The 13261-nt window shown below is 47.1% G+C and overlaps 1 protein-coding gene across 1 annotated transcript in view; it reads left to right on the top strand.

The window, feature by feature from the left end:
* Window positions 1-11571, top strand: part of REXO2 (RNA exonuclease 2) — a 31668-nt gene extending 20097 nt beyond the window's left edge. Inside the window, exon 7 of the mRNA XM_060787532.2 lies at window positions 11233-11571. Coding sequence (XP_060643515.2) covers window positions 11233-11311 — 79 coding nt within the window. The 3' untranslated portion in view covers window positions 11312-11571. The remainder of the gene's footprint in view (window positions 1-11232) is intronic.
* Window positions 11572-13261: the final 1690 nt, after the last annotated feature.

Raw genomic sequence — 13261 nt, 5'->3', positions numbered from 1 at the left:
CTCCGCCTTCTGCCCAATTCCCGCCCGCTCTGTGGAAAAGCATCAAAGCGCCAATTAACGCGGCCCGCTCGCAACCCTCTTGCAGAACCCAGATAAGAATAGAACTTTCCCTTGGAAAATGGATTTTTCTTTAGTTGCGCGTACGTCTTGGTGAATGACCTACTCCGGGGACAATTAGGGGCTCCTTGGGAACCGGTTATCGGAAGGAAACAGGCGCAGCGCCATTGAGCCGCCTGGCAATGCCCTGGAAGGAGGGGAGAGAAAGGGCATTGGGGGAGGGGGGAGAGGAGAGGAAAGAAGGGAAGGAAGAAGGGAAGAAGGAAGGAAAGATGGAAAGAAGGAAAGAAGGAAAGAAAGAAAGAAGACGGAAGGAAGGAAGGGAAAATAGACAGAAGGAAAGAAAGAAAGAAGGAAGGAAAGACAGAAGGAAAGAAAGATGGAAAAGAAAAAAGAAAGAAAGGAAAGATGAAAAGAAGGAAAGGAAGAAGAAAAGAGGGGAGGGAGGGAGGAAGGACAGAATAAGGGAAAGAAGAAAAGGAAGGAAGGAAGGAAGGAAGGAAGGAAGGAAGGAAGGAAGGAAAAATAGACAGAAAGAAGGAAAGAAAGAAAGAAGGAAGGAAGGAAGAAAAGGAAGGAAAAAGGAAGGAAAAATAAACAGAAAGAAGAAAAGAAAAAAAAGAAAGAAGGAAGGAAAGGAAGGAAGGAAGGAAGACAGAAGGAAAGAAAGACGGAAAAGAAAAAAGAAAGAAAGGAAAGATGAAAAGAAGGAAAGGAAGAAGAAAAGAGGGGAGGGAGGGAGGAAGGACAGAATAAGGGAAAGAAGAAAAGGAAGGAAGGAACGAAGGAAGGAAAAATAGACAGAAAGAAGGAAAGAAAGAAAGAAGGAAGGAAGGAAGAAAAGGAAGGAAAAAGGAAGGAAAAATAAACAGAAAGAAGAAAAGAAAAAAAGAAGGAAGGAAAGGAAGGAAGGAAGGAAGGAAGGAAAGACAGAAGGAAAGAAAGACGGAAAAGAAAAAAGAAAGAAAGGAAAGATGAAAAGAAGGAAAGAAAGAAGAAAAGAAGGGAGGGAGGAAGGAAGGGAGGAAGGAAGGACAGAAAAAGAGAAAGAAGGAAAGGAAGAAAGGAAGGAAAAATAGACAGAAAGAAGGAAAGAAAGAAGGAAGGAAGGAAGGAAGGAAGGAAGGAAGGAAGAAACAAAGAAAGAAAGGAGGAGGGAGGGAGGGAGGAAGGAAGGAAGGAAGGAAAAATAGACAGAAAGAAGGAAAGAAAGAAGGAAGGAAGGAAGGACGGAAGGAAGAAAGAAAGAAAGAAAGAAAGAGGGAGGGAGGGAGGGAGGGAGGGAGGGAGGGAGGAAGGAAGGAAGGAAGGAAGGAAGAATAGACAGAAAGAAGGAAAGAAAGAAGGAAGGAAGGAAGGAAGGAAGGAAGGAAGAGGGAGGGAGGGAGGAAGGACAGAAAGAAAGAAAGAAAGAAAGAAAGAGGAAAAAGGGAAAAAAGAAAGAAGGGAAGACGGAAGAAAGGAAGGGAAAATAGACAGAAAGAAGGAAAGAAAGAAGGAAGGAAGGAAGGACGGAAGGAAGAAAGAAAGAAAGAAAGAAAGAAAGAAAGAGGGAGGGAGGGAGGGAGGGAGGGAGGAAGGAAGGAAGGAAGAATAGACAGAAAGAAGGAAAGAAGGAAGGAAGGAAGGAAGGAAGGAAGAGGGAGGGAGGGAGGAAGGACAGAAAGAAAGAAAGAAAGAAAGAGGAAAAAGGGAAAGAAAGAAAGAAGGGAAGACGGAAGAAAGGAAGGGAAAATAGACAGAAAGAAGGAAAGAAAGAAGGAAGGAAAGAAAGAAGGAAGGAAAGAAGGAAAGAAAGAAAGAAAGAAAGAAAGAAAGAAAGAAAGAAAGAGCAAGAATGAAAAATGGAAAGAAGGAAATCTGAAGAAGGATCTCATCTCTTTCTTAGGTCTGTCTACACTTTAGAAGGAATGCAGGTTGACCCCACTTTAACCGCTTTGGCTCAGTCATGGGAGTTGTAGTTGGGAGGCTTTGTACAACTGAACAAATCGGCCTTTAACTGATGTTAAAGAGTTTTGTTTGTTTGTTTTTCTAAAACTGTTGACTTTTACTTCTACTTTAGTGTTCGCATACGTTCAGGTTTCGAATGATCTTGCCTTGGATTTATCCTGAGCTGCTTTGAGTTTCTCTTTTAGATAAATACAACCGGATAAAAGTAATCATAACAACAACGCTATGTAACAAAATTTGAAGAAGAAAAAAAGAATTCTCTTCCTGGTTTGAAAGTCCCGTTCCTGTTTAATTGTGTGGTCCTTACTTTGGATTACTTTGTTATTCTCCAGAACCTTCGTCTTTGTGGTTGAGTTGGTTGAGATTCAATGGAAAACCAGAGCAAAATGTGCTACTACGGGGTGTTGTCCCTTCCACAAAGACAAAGTTTTTGCAGCTTATTAAACTTTTCCAGTATTTTGAAGATAGAACCAATTAGGAAATGACATTCATAACCCAGGAACAAAAGTGTATTACATAGTGTAGTAGTAGTAGTAGTAGTAGTAGTAGTAGTAGCAGCAACAACAATTACACTGAATTAATCCCACAGTGTAGATGCAATATGCTATCTATTATTATTATTATTATTATTATTATTATTATTATTATTAGAAACACCACAAGATGAGTCCACAGCAGACACTCTGCTGGCTGTTGTATTGGATCACATGCCGAACCCTTCCCAAGTGTCTACGACCGTGTGATGTATCGGCGAATAATGTGTGCAGATCCCAGTAAGGTGGCCTTCTGCAGCTGGCAGGTGGTAATTTTGCCAGCACCAATTGTGTTTAAATGCAGGCCAAGGTCTTGAGGCACTGCACCCAGTGTGCTAATCACCACTGGGACCACCTTGACTGGCTTGTGCCAGAGTCTTTGCAGTTCGATCTTTAAATCCTCATTTCATGTAATCTTTTCCAGTTGTTTCTCTTCATCCTGCTCTCACCTGGGATTGCAACATTAACAATCCACACTTTGCTTTTTATCACGATCGTGAGGTCAGGAGTCTTTGTGCTCCAAAACTTTGTCTGTCTGAATCCGGAAGTCCCAGAGTATCTTGACGTGTTCATTTTCTGTAGCTTTTTCTGGCTTGTGATCCCACCAGTTAGTTGTTGCAGGCAGATGGGATTTGTGGCACAAGTTCCAATGAATCATCTGCGCAACGGTGTTGTGCCTCTGCTTGGAGTCTGTCTGCGCAATCTTCTTGCAGCAGCTGAGGATGGGATCTGTTGTTTCATCTGCTTCCTTTCAGAGTCTATATTTGGGATCTGTCGTCGACTTTTCAATTCTGGCTTTGATAAGTCAACAACAGATCTCAAATGTAGACTCTGCAAGGAAGCATTATTATTATTATTATTATTATTATTATTATTTATATCTGGCTTTTTCTCTGCATAAGGAGACTCAAAGACGTGAACACTAAAAGCATTACAATTACCATCTAAAATCTACAAATATTAAAACTATTCAACATCCTTAGTATGAGAAACCATTCTGATTCAATCCATAGAAACATAAAGCTCTATAAAAACCTATCCCTCCCTGCATGCTTCTTTTGGCAGAGCTGCTCTTGCCCTGAGATGATGATGATGATGATGATGATGATGATGATGATGATTCCTCCTTCTCTTGAGGGCTGGAGAACATGACCTCAAGGCCCCCAGGGCACAAGCAGGGCCTGATTTTGCTCTTTTCCTCCTCCTCCTCCTCCTCCTCCTCCTCCTCCTCCTCCTCCTCCTCCTCCTCCTTTTCCCCTTCTTCTTTCCCTCCTTCACTCCTCCGTCACAACCTGCCCGCAAACGTAGCCATTAGCAACAAGTGAGCCTCTGCTGCTTGCGGGCCGAGAGCGAGAAGCTGAACGGGATCTCCCATTTATCCTGGAATCGGATTGGGAGCCCTCCTCCCCCCCTTCAATGCATGACCATCTGCAATAGTAAAGATATGTTGATGAGCTTTGGGAGAGCTCAAATGCCCTGCTCCATGCCAAACAAAGATATGGATCTTACGAAACAAAGGTGTGAGACTCAAGGGACAAAGGTGCTGATCTTGGGTAATCAAGGGCTTGGCTGTCAACAAAAGAGTTGACGGATGCACATTCTCTAAGGTTCAATTCCCGTGAAGGAACAGCAGAATCTCAGCTTTTTTTGTTTATCTGACTGGCAAAGGAAGTCACCTCTCTTTGCATACACACAATGAATATGGTGATTACCTGGCCTGGGAAATAGCCAGAGGGATTTGCCCAACCTTGTCCATTGCCAGGAGATTACCTGAACGGAATCGCAGAGGGGTGGCTGTTTCTAAGTTAGATACATTTCTAAGAAGCAGTTTATGTACATTTCACATATAAGAAATAGACACAGTACACAGTTGAAAGATACAAGTTACACAAAATCATAACTTAGATGCAGTTTTTAAAGGGTTAGAGATACGATGGAGGTTAGGGGTTTACAACTGTTGCTGCTTCGGTCTCGATCTTCTGACGCTTTGGACTTGTGCAAGTCCAGAAAGGGAAAAAAATAATATGTTTATTTCTGAGCCCTTGGTAAACTATAAATCATTGGGTGGTGGTGGGGGGGGTGTCATTGTGGCTCGATAACACAAGGAGTGCTAAACTGCCCCAATCCTGCAGTGCAGAGGAGGGAAGGAAGAGGGGAAAGGCCCACCTGTGTCTCCCCACCTGCTTCTGACTGCTTCCCTCTCCGTCTCCAAGGAACAATAACAAATGCTTAATATGGAGCCAGACAAGCGTTTTAATAACTGGGAAAGGTTAGAGAAGAGAATATATATATATATATCCCCCCCCCCCCCCCAGTGCTGCATCCTCTCTTGCCAGGAGTCTGAGAGACCCGAAGCACCCTGGCTGCGCATTGATTCAATTATTCTCTGCAATGTAATACTCTGCATCTGTGTGATAGCAACAAACAGAGTTGAAAGACGGTACAAAAATAAATGATCTGAAAGTTAATATGGCTGAATGAGCAGCGCTGAATAAGGGGACAGCGCGATTGGGTTTTACACGGGCGAAATCAATAGCGCGCAGAACAATGTCCTCGCTTCTCTCCAGGGAGGAGGAGGAGGAGGAGGAGAAAGAGGAGAATGAGACCCCGACGGATCGATCGCCATGCAAATGAGTGGCATTCGTGGAATCCGCACCAGCGGGTAATGGATGCTGCTGATAATTACCTCCAAGTTATGCGCTTTTAGGGGATTGCATTGAATTCCTGCAAACGGAGCAGCTTCGTGTTCCGGGAACTTCAAGGAGACATGTCTTCATCTGTGGAGATTGCGGGGCATTTCTGAGCTCTCTCAGTGCTTCACAACCGTGGACGAGAAGTCCTAAACTGCCACGTTTGGAAGGCAGGAAAACATGGAAGGATAGAGTGGCAAGCTTGGTAGATGGAGGGAATGCCGTGGGTGGAGCGTATCTTGATTTCAGCAAGGCCTTCAACAAAGTCCCCCGTGACCTTCTGGCAAGCAAACTGGTCAAACGTGGGCCAGGCTAGGCTACTATTAGGTGGATCGGTAATTGGTTAATGGGTGCTTCTCCCCAATGGTTCCTCTTCTTCATCCTGGAAAGGAGTGACCATTGGAGTGCCATGAAGAGGGTCTCGGTTCTGTTGGATCTCTTCCTTGATGACTTGGACGAAGGTTTAGAGAGCATACTTATGGACTTTGCAGATGGGACCACATTGGGAGGGGGAGCCAAGACAAATTCAGAATTCAGAATGAGCTCAACAGATTAGAGAGCTGATTGTCCAAAACCAACACAATGAATTTCAAGAAGGGCAGATGTAAGCTGTGATACTTGGGCAGAAACCAATGGTATGCCAAGAGACAGGGCGGGTGACGCCCGGCTCCACAGCAGTCCACGCGAGAAAGATCTTGGAGTCTGTTTTGTGGGGAAGAAGCTGAACATGAGCAGAGAGTGTGAAGCCAATGGGATTTTGGGCTGCACCCAAAGGCGGGAAGCCATGTTGCCGCTCTCTTCTGCTTTGGTTAGACCTCTTTCCCTGGAATACCACTGTGCCCCGTTCTGGGCCCCACAGTTCAAAAGAGACATTGACTCTAAGCTGGAAGGAGTCCAGAGGAAGAGGGAGACTAGAAGGATGACAGGCCCGGAGACCACAAACAATCCCTCTGAGGAGCGTCTCAAAGAACTGGGCCTGTTTCTCCTGCAGAAGAGAAGGCTGAGAGGAGGCAGGAGAGGAGCCATGGATCAATATGGGAAAGGGAGTCCTAAGGAGGAGGGAGCAGGCTTCCTTTCTGCTGCCCCGGAGACCAGGTCTCTATGGAAACATGGGTTCAAATGACAGGAAAGCAGATTCCACCTGAGCATTAGGAAGAACTTCCTGGCCACACGAACTGTTTAACAGTGGCAGAACTCTTCCTTAGAATTCAGTAGATATGTTTTCCTTGGAGGCTTTTAAACAGAAGCTGGATTACCATCTGTTGGGGGTGCTTAGATTGTGTATTTCCTGCATGGAAGAAGGGGGTTGGACTGGATGGCCCATGTGCACTGGAGATAGAGATGTGAGAAACAAGCTTTCAAGAAAGGTTTTCTGCCGCTGATCTGTTGCAGAGACTTTACCGAAAAGGGAAAAGAAATAATTTCATGTCATCTGTCTTAGATGCCCTGGGTGAACTATAAATCATCGGGGGGGGGGGGGGGCTTATGTGCACAACAACAGTGATATGATGATTTATTTAGCAAGCAAACAAGCAAACAAACAGACAAAACACAGAGTTTGCAAGCTTGGTAGTTGATTAGATGTCCTTTGACCATTATCTGGCCCCTTGGAGTGCCTCTGGTGTTGCCGCAAGAAGGTCCTCCCTGGTGCATCATGTGGCAGGGCTCAGGGTGCATTGCAGCAGGTGGTCAGTGGTTGGCTCTTCTCCGCACTCGCATGTCGTGGACTCCACTTTGTGGCCCCATTTCTGAAGATTGGCTTTGCATCTCGTGGTGCCAGAGTGCAGTCTGTTCAACGCCTTCCAAGTTGCCCCGTCTTCTGTGTGCACAGGGAGGAGCCTCTCATCTGGTATCAGCCATTGGTTGAGGTTCTGGGTTTGAGCCTGCCACTTTTGGACTCTCGCTTGTTGGGGTGTTCCAGCGAGTGTTGAAGTCAATACGGACTTTAGGAGGGTCTCCCCAGTAAGGGAGACCCCTAGGACCGCTCCAAAGAGGGCCCGCAACCTTGGTGAGGACAGAGAAGACGAATTCTGGTGATAAAAATATTAAAAATAATATAAATCTCACCAAAGCGGAAGAAGATGGCCAGCTGAGGCACTGAGTTATTGTTTTGTTGATGAAGAGTTGATTGATTTAAGAAGAGTTTTCCTGTCCCTGATCTGATAAGAGAAGTTTGCTTTTTGTACTGGATAAAGAAAGACAGGCTGGTCAGAAGGCTCCCCTGCTGGGAAGTCTGGCCCGATGTGTTTGAAATAATCAAAACTAGTCCTTGGGAAGCGTCCATTGACCAGACCAACTCAGAAAATCAATGGAAAACTTCCTTTGCTATTGTCCATGCAAACGTCTGTGGAATGTTGGTTTTGTGGGGGCAACAGCCCCCCTCGGGCACTGAGTTGTTTTCCTGGTCGCCTTTCTAAGGTTGGCCAAGGGGCCAAGGGTAAGAAAAAGGGCAAAAGATATTTCATAGGAAGATACAGACATTCAAATCATAAGCATTTCATAGCAACAAAAACCCCATCCTTGTCCCACAACCCAAGTATATTTAATAAAAGAATTAATTTTATTTGGAGACTTTGAGTCCAATGTTTCTGAAGAAAGTTCATAAGAAATAATGTTTCCTGATGTTCCAGACAGGCAACAGAAAGTCCTTGATCTTTGCAAAGGCTGGCTGATGGAACTCCGGCCGTGCTGCAATGGATCCACATTTTGGTCCTTGGAAAACTAGAATCTCTTCCCAAGGTCCAGGGCCCCCTGGCCAGGCTCCTCTCCGAAGTCCCATGGGGGAACCACATCAATTCCCCGGGTCCGGAGCTTGGCAGGGGCAAGTGGCAGCGAGGAACAGTCGAACGGTTACCATGAAACCGGCGGTTTTAACAATCAACTGTTTCTAATAAAATATATTCTCCAAAATCGAGAGGTTATTTCTCGGGCGCAGGGATCCAAAATAAGAAAAGCGAGATAGCAGATAGGTTTAGAGTTTAGTACAGAAAAATATGACATTAAAATGGAGCCAATCCGCCATTTTATGATTTCGTGGATACCGAGATCCGAAAGGAGAAACTCCGTATCCGCGGTTTCAAACAACGCAGATTTGGCGTCCCCGGAATGCCAGGGAAGCATTCCGGGCAGGCTCGTGGTTCCCCGGAGCCTGGAAAAGGTTATTTTCATGCAAGTTGATAGTACAGGCAGGGAGAGACACAAAGTATCAAGTGGAAAAGTTAAAAGTTGCAATTTCAAGTACTTTTATTAGGGGAGTAGCTGCAATGTTAGGGCTTGGGGGAAAGTGATAGAAAGGCACAGAGGCTGAATGTTTCAACTGACCATCTTGATTAGCATTTGATAGCCTGGCTGTTGTTTGGTGTGGCTTGTTAGTGCCTGGGGCAATATTTTGTTGAGAGGTGATTAGATGTCCTTGTTTGTTTCTGTTGTTTAGCTGTTTGGGCATTGCTGTGTTTGGGGGGTCCCTATGGAGACTTGTCCACAGCCTCATGGGACTCCTTCAAAAAACTGTCAGGCCATCAAATACTAATCAAGGTGGTCAGTTGAAACATTCAGCCTCTGTGCCTTTCTATCACTTTCCCCCAAGCCCTAACATTGCAGCTACTCCCCTAATAAAAGTACTTCCCTTCGGGAAGGCAAGTTTCCAGCGAGCTTAAAACAAGCTATAATAAAACCGCTGTTGAAGAAACCATCACTGGACCCCACTAAATTCGACAACTATCGGCCGGTTTCCAATCTCCCCTTCTTGGGCAAAGTCTTGGAACGTGTGGTGGCCTCACAACTCCAGGTATTCTTGGTAGACACGGATTATCTAGACCCGGCACAGTCTGGCTTTAGGCCGGGACATGGTACCGAGACAGCCTTGGTCGCCTTAGTGGATGATCTGCGCCGGGAGCTCGACAGGGGGAGTGTGTCCCTGTTGGTGCTGCTCGACCTCTCAGCGGCCTTCGATACCGTCGACCACGGTATCCTTCTGGGACGCCTCGCAGGGATGGGTCTTGGAGGTACTGTTTTGCAGTGGCTTCGGTCATTCCTGGAGGGTCGATCTCAGAAGGTGTTGTTGGGGGACACCTGTTCAACCCCACAACCATTGTCTTGTGGGGTTCCTCAGGGCTCAATATTGTCTCCCATGTTGTTTAACATCTACATGAAGCCGCTGGGGGAGATCATCCAGAGTTTCGGGGTGCGGTGTCATCTGTACGCGGATGATGTCCAACTCTGTCACTCCTTTCCACCTGCTACTAAGGAGGCTGTCCAGGTCCTGAACCGGTGCCTGGCCGCTGTGACGGTCTGGATGAGGGCGAACAAATTGAAATTGAATCCAGACAAGACAGAGGTACTCCTGGTCAGTCGCAAGGCCGAACAGGGCATAGGGTTACAGCCTGTGTTGGATGGGGCCGCACTCCCCCTGAAGATGCAGGTTCGCAGCTTGGGTGTGACCCTGGACTCATCGCTGAGCCTGGAACCCCAGGTTTCGGCGGTGACCAGGGGAGCATTTGCACAGCTAAAGCTTGTGCGCCAGCTGCGCCCATACCTTGGGAAGTCTGACTTGGCCACGGTAGTCCACGCTCTGGTTACATCCCGTTTAGACTACTGCAACGCTCTCTACGTGGGGTTGCCTTTGAAGACAGCTCGGAAGCTCCAACTAGTCCAACGCTCGGCAGCCATGATTTTAACAGGAGCGGAGCGCAGGGAGCATACAACCCCCCTGTTGCGCCAACTCCACTGGCTACCGATCTGCTACCGGGCTGAATTCAAAGTGCTGGCGTTGGCCTTTAAAGCCCTAAACGGTTCCGGCCCAAGCTACCTATCTGACTGCATCTCTGCCTATGAACCAACCAGGAGTTTGAGATCTTCCGGGGAGACCCTGCTCTCGATCCCGCCTGCTTCTCAAGCTCGGCTGGCGGGGACGAGAGACAGGGCCTTTTCTGTGGTGGCCCCCCGGCTTTGGAACACCCTCCCCATAGAGGTACGATCAGCCCCTTCGCTGATGGTGTTTCGGAAAAGATTGAAGACATGGATGTTTAAACAAGCATTCGGTTAATCCGTTGTAACGAATTGTGATGACTAAGGATTGGTTATACACGGACGATAAATTTTGGATTACGATTCCAGTTATGAGATGCATAGGATTGTTATTAGTGGCCCAATAATTTGTACTGTATATGTGTTTTATGCTTTTAACTGAATATTGTTTTTTAAATGTTGTAAACTGCAATGAGTCGCCGATTTAGGCTGAGATATTAGCGGTATACAAGTGCACTAATAATAATAATAATAATAATTCACATCTGTCTCCAACAGACAATAGTTCTTTGTCCCACCCCGGTGATTCCACAGATATATAAACCCAATTTCCTAGTTCCAACAGACCTCACAATCTCTGAGGATGCTTGCCATAGATGCAGGTGAAATGTCAGGAGAGAATGCTTCTGGAACATGGCCATATAGCCCGAAAAAGCCTACAACAACCCGATGATGTCACTGCCTCGCTGTCCTCCCTTAAACGGGACTCGGAGCGTTGGCTGCCTTGCTCCGGGCATTGCGCTCACGCCTTCTCCAGGGAGAGACCCTTCTGCTGGACGTGCCGAGAGCTTTGGACAAACCCGGGTCCCAAGGGATGGACGGCTTTCCAGGCCTCTGCCACAGCAGCTGTCGGGATGTATTGCATTGATTGTGTGTTTATTTCCCTCCCGTGATTTGTTGGGCAGTCAAAAGGTGGCAGTGCAGCTCCAGCGCATGACGGGGAAGGAGACGCTGCCCTTGGGATCCCGGGACTTGTAGCTCGGCGGAGGTTGTGCCCTGCCTGCAAACAGGTTTACACAATGGGACGCTGTGACCTTCCCGGGCTGCAAATCCCAGCAGGGAAGGCCATCCAAGGGGGAAAACCAACACAGGTGCATTTGGGCCGATTCAACTGTAGGAACCAAGGCCTGTGTGCTTGCTCCTGTTCTTCCCAATCTTGCAAATGAATACATACATGTTTTGCTTTAGTCTGACAGCTCCTGGTACAACCAGAGAAAGGTTTGCACAGCCCTGGTCTCGATGCGCCACTTGCTTGACTCCCGTCAGATCCCCTGAAGATGCCATTAGCCACAGGTGCAGGCGAAACAAAACAAAGGAGAAGATGCTGCTGGAACACGTTGGCCATGCATCTTGGAAACAAGTTGTAAGTGAATGACAAGACTGCGAAAACGCCCTGTCTTCATCAGTTGCAGGCAGATGTTGGCTTTTCTTCCTTAGCCGGTAATCGGTTTTGCTTCTTACGGAGTACTGTTTGCTCCCTTCTTAACTTAAGGACCTTGTAAACACTTCCTTAACTTAAAGAGCCATTGCCTCTGGTAATGTAAACGTGTTGTTTTCCACGAAGAGTTACTCATTGGCTTCAGTGTCATCAATGTTGGTTACGCAATGCTATTCAAGCTTGGTCACTGCAAACTTCACACTTCCTTTACACAGAGAGGGGTTCTTACTCCCACCCTGGGTATTATTCCATAGATATAACACTCCACATCAGAGCCTATGAAGATGCCATTAGTCACAGATGTAGGCAAAACGTCAGGAGAGAATGCTGCTGGAGCACATTGGCCAGGCAGCCCAGAAAACTCACAGCAACCCAGTGGATCTGGCCATTCGACAACACACAGGCATTCCCTTCCCTTCTGCCTTTAAAAAGGCATTTGTTTCAAGGACGGCTTGCTTGCCCCATTTTTCTTCCTCTGGGGGAGCTCGAGTTACAAATGCGTTGCTATCAGGCAGCCAGATAATAGAGACAGGAGGCCGAGGGGAGAGTTATGAGCAGCCCAGCTCCCCCCCCCCCCACAGGCTCCGCAAGGAGCGGCCTTCCCATCCCTGGGAGAAGCCCAGCCGCCCACACCCTTCGAGAGGGGGTTGTGGTTACTCTTGCATTGTTACATACTTTGTTGTTGTTCTTGCGGCTGTGGGTCATTGTCATTGTTGTGTGTCTTCAAGTAGTTTCAGGCTCTGGGTGACCTGAAGGCGACCCTCTCACAGAGGTTTCTGGTCAAGATTGATTGATTGATTGGCCTTGGTCTTCCTCTGAGGCTGAGAGAGTGTGGCTCGGCCAAAGGCAGCCAGTGGGTTCAGAACCAGAGGTTAAAACGCTTTACGAATTCCTCTCTCTCCACTTTTTCCCTTTCTTTCTCCCTTTCTTCCTCTTTCTTCTCTTCCTTCCCACTCTTTTCCCTACCTTTCTCACCTTCTTCTCTTCCTTCCCTCTGTTTCCATCCTTCAGTCTGTTTCCTTCCTTCCTTCCTTCCTTCCTTCCTTCCTTCCTTCCTTCTCCCTTCCTTCTGTTTCCTCCCCTCCTTCCTTCCTTCCTTTCTTTCTTTCTTTTTTTCCCCTCTGTTTCCTCCCTCCCTTCCTTTTCTTCCTTCCCTCTGTTTCCTTCCTTCCTTTTTCTCCTTCTTCTCTTCCCTCTCTGTTTCCTACCTTCCTTCCTTTCTCTTTCTTTTTTCCTTCCTTCCGCCTCCTACTTTCCTTTCTTCTTTCTCTCTCGTCTTCATTTCTTCTCTGTCTCCTGCCCATATAACACTTAAACCACAGTCACGTGTGGGATCTGTGTTGCCATATACTAGTCCACATTATATGGTCAGTGCAGACCCATATAACACAAAGTTAAACTGCCCTATATGGCTCTCCCTCACCGGATTCCAATTGTATTAATTGTATTCTTAAGTGGTGGGATGGATCCTCTTCCAGGGGCGTTGGGGCGGGTGCAGGGACCCCAAAGGGGCTGGACATGGGCTCTCTTCTGCCACACGCATTTGCACCCAGTCCCAGGAGGAGCCCCACGTTGGCCTTGCTCTGGCTCCAGGGACATTCCCGGGACTGAACATGTTCCACTTTCCTGGGGAGGAAAGGCTTGTTGGCCGGCCGGCGGTGCTCAAAGCCGAGAAGAGGTTATTCAACAACTCCAAATGCACTGGTCCAACCGGGCACGAAGGTGCTCATGTGCATTCCCACCGCTTTGCTTACTTTTCTGCTTTTGAGGGGGGGAAATAAAAAATG

This window comes from Anolis sagrei, chromosome 7, assembly GCF_037176765.1.
Source record: "Anolis sagrei isolate rAnoSag1 chromosome 7, rAnoSag1.mat, whole genome shotgun sequence".
Classification (NCBI taxonomy): Eukaryota; Metazoa; Chordata; class Lepidosauria; order Squamata; family Dactyloidae; genus Anolis; species Anolis sagrei.
Note: the sequence above shows the minus strand (reverse complement) of the source record. Positions and strands in the feature narration are given on the sequence as shown.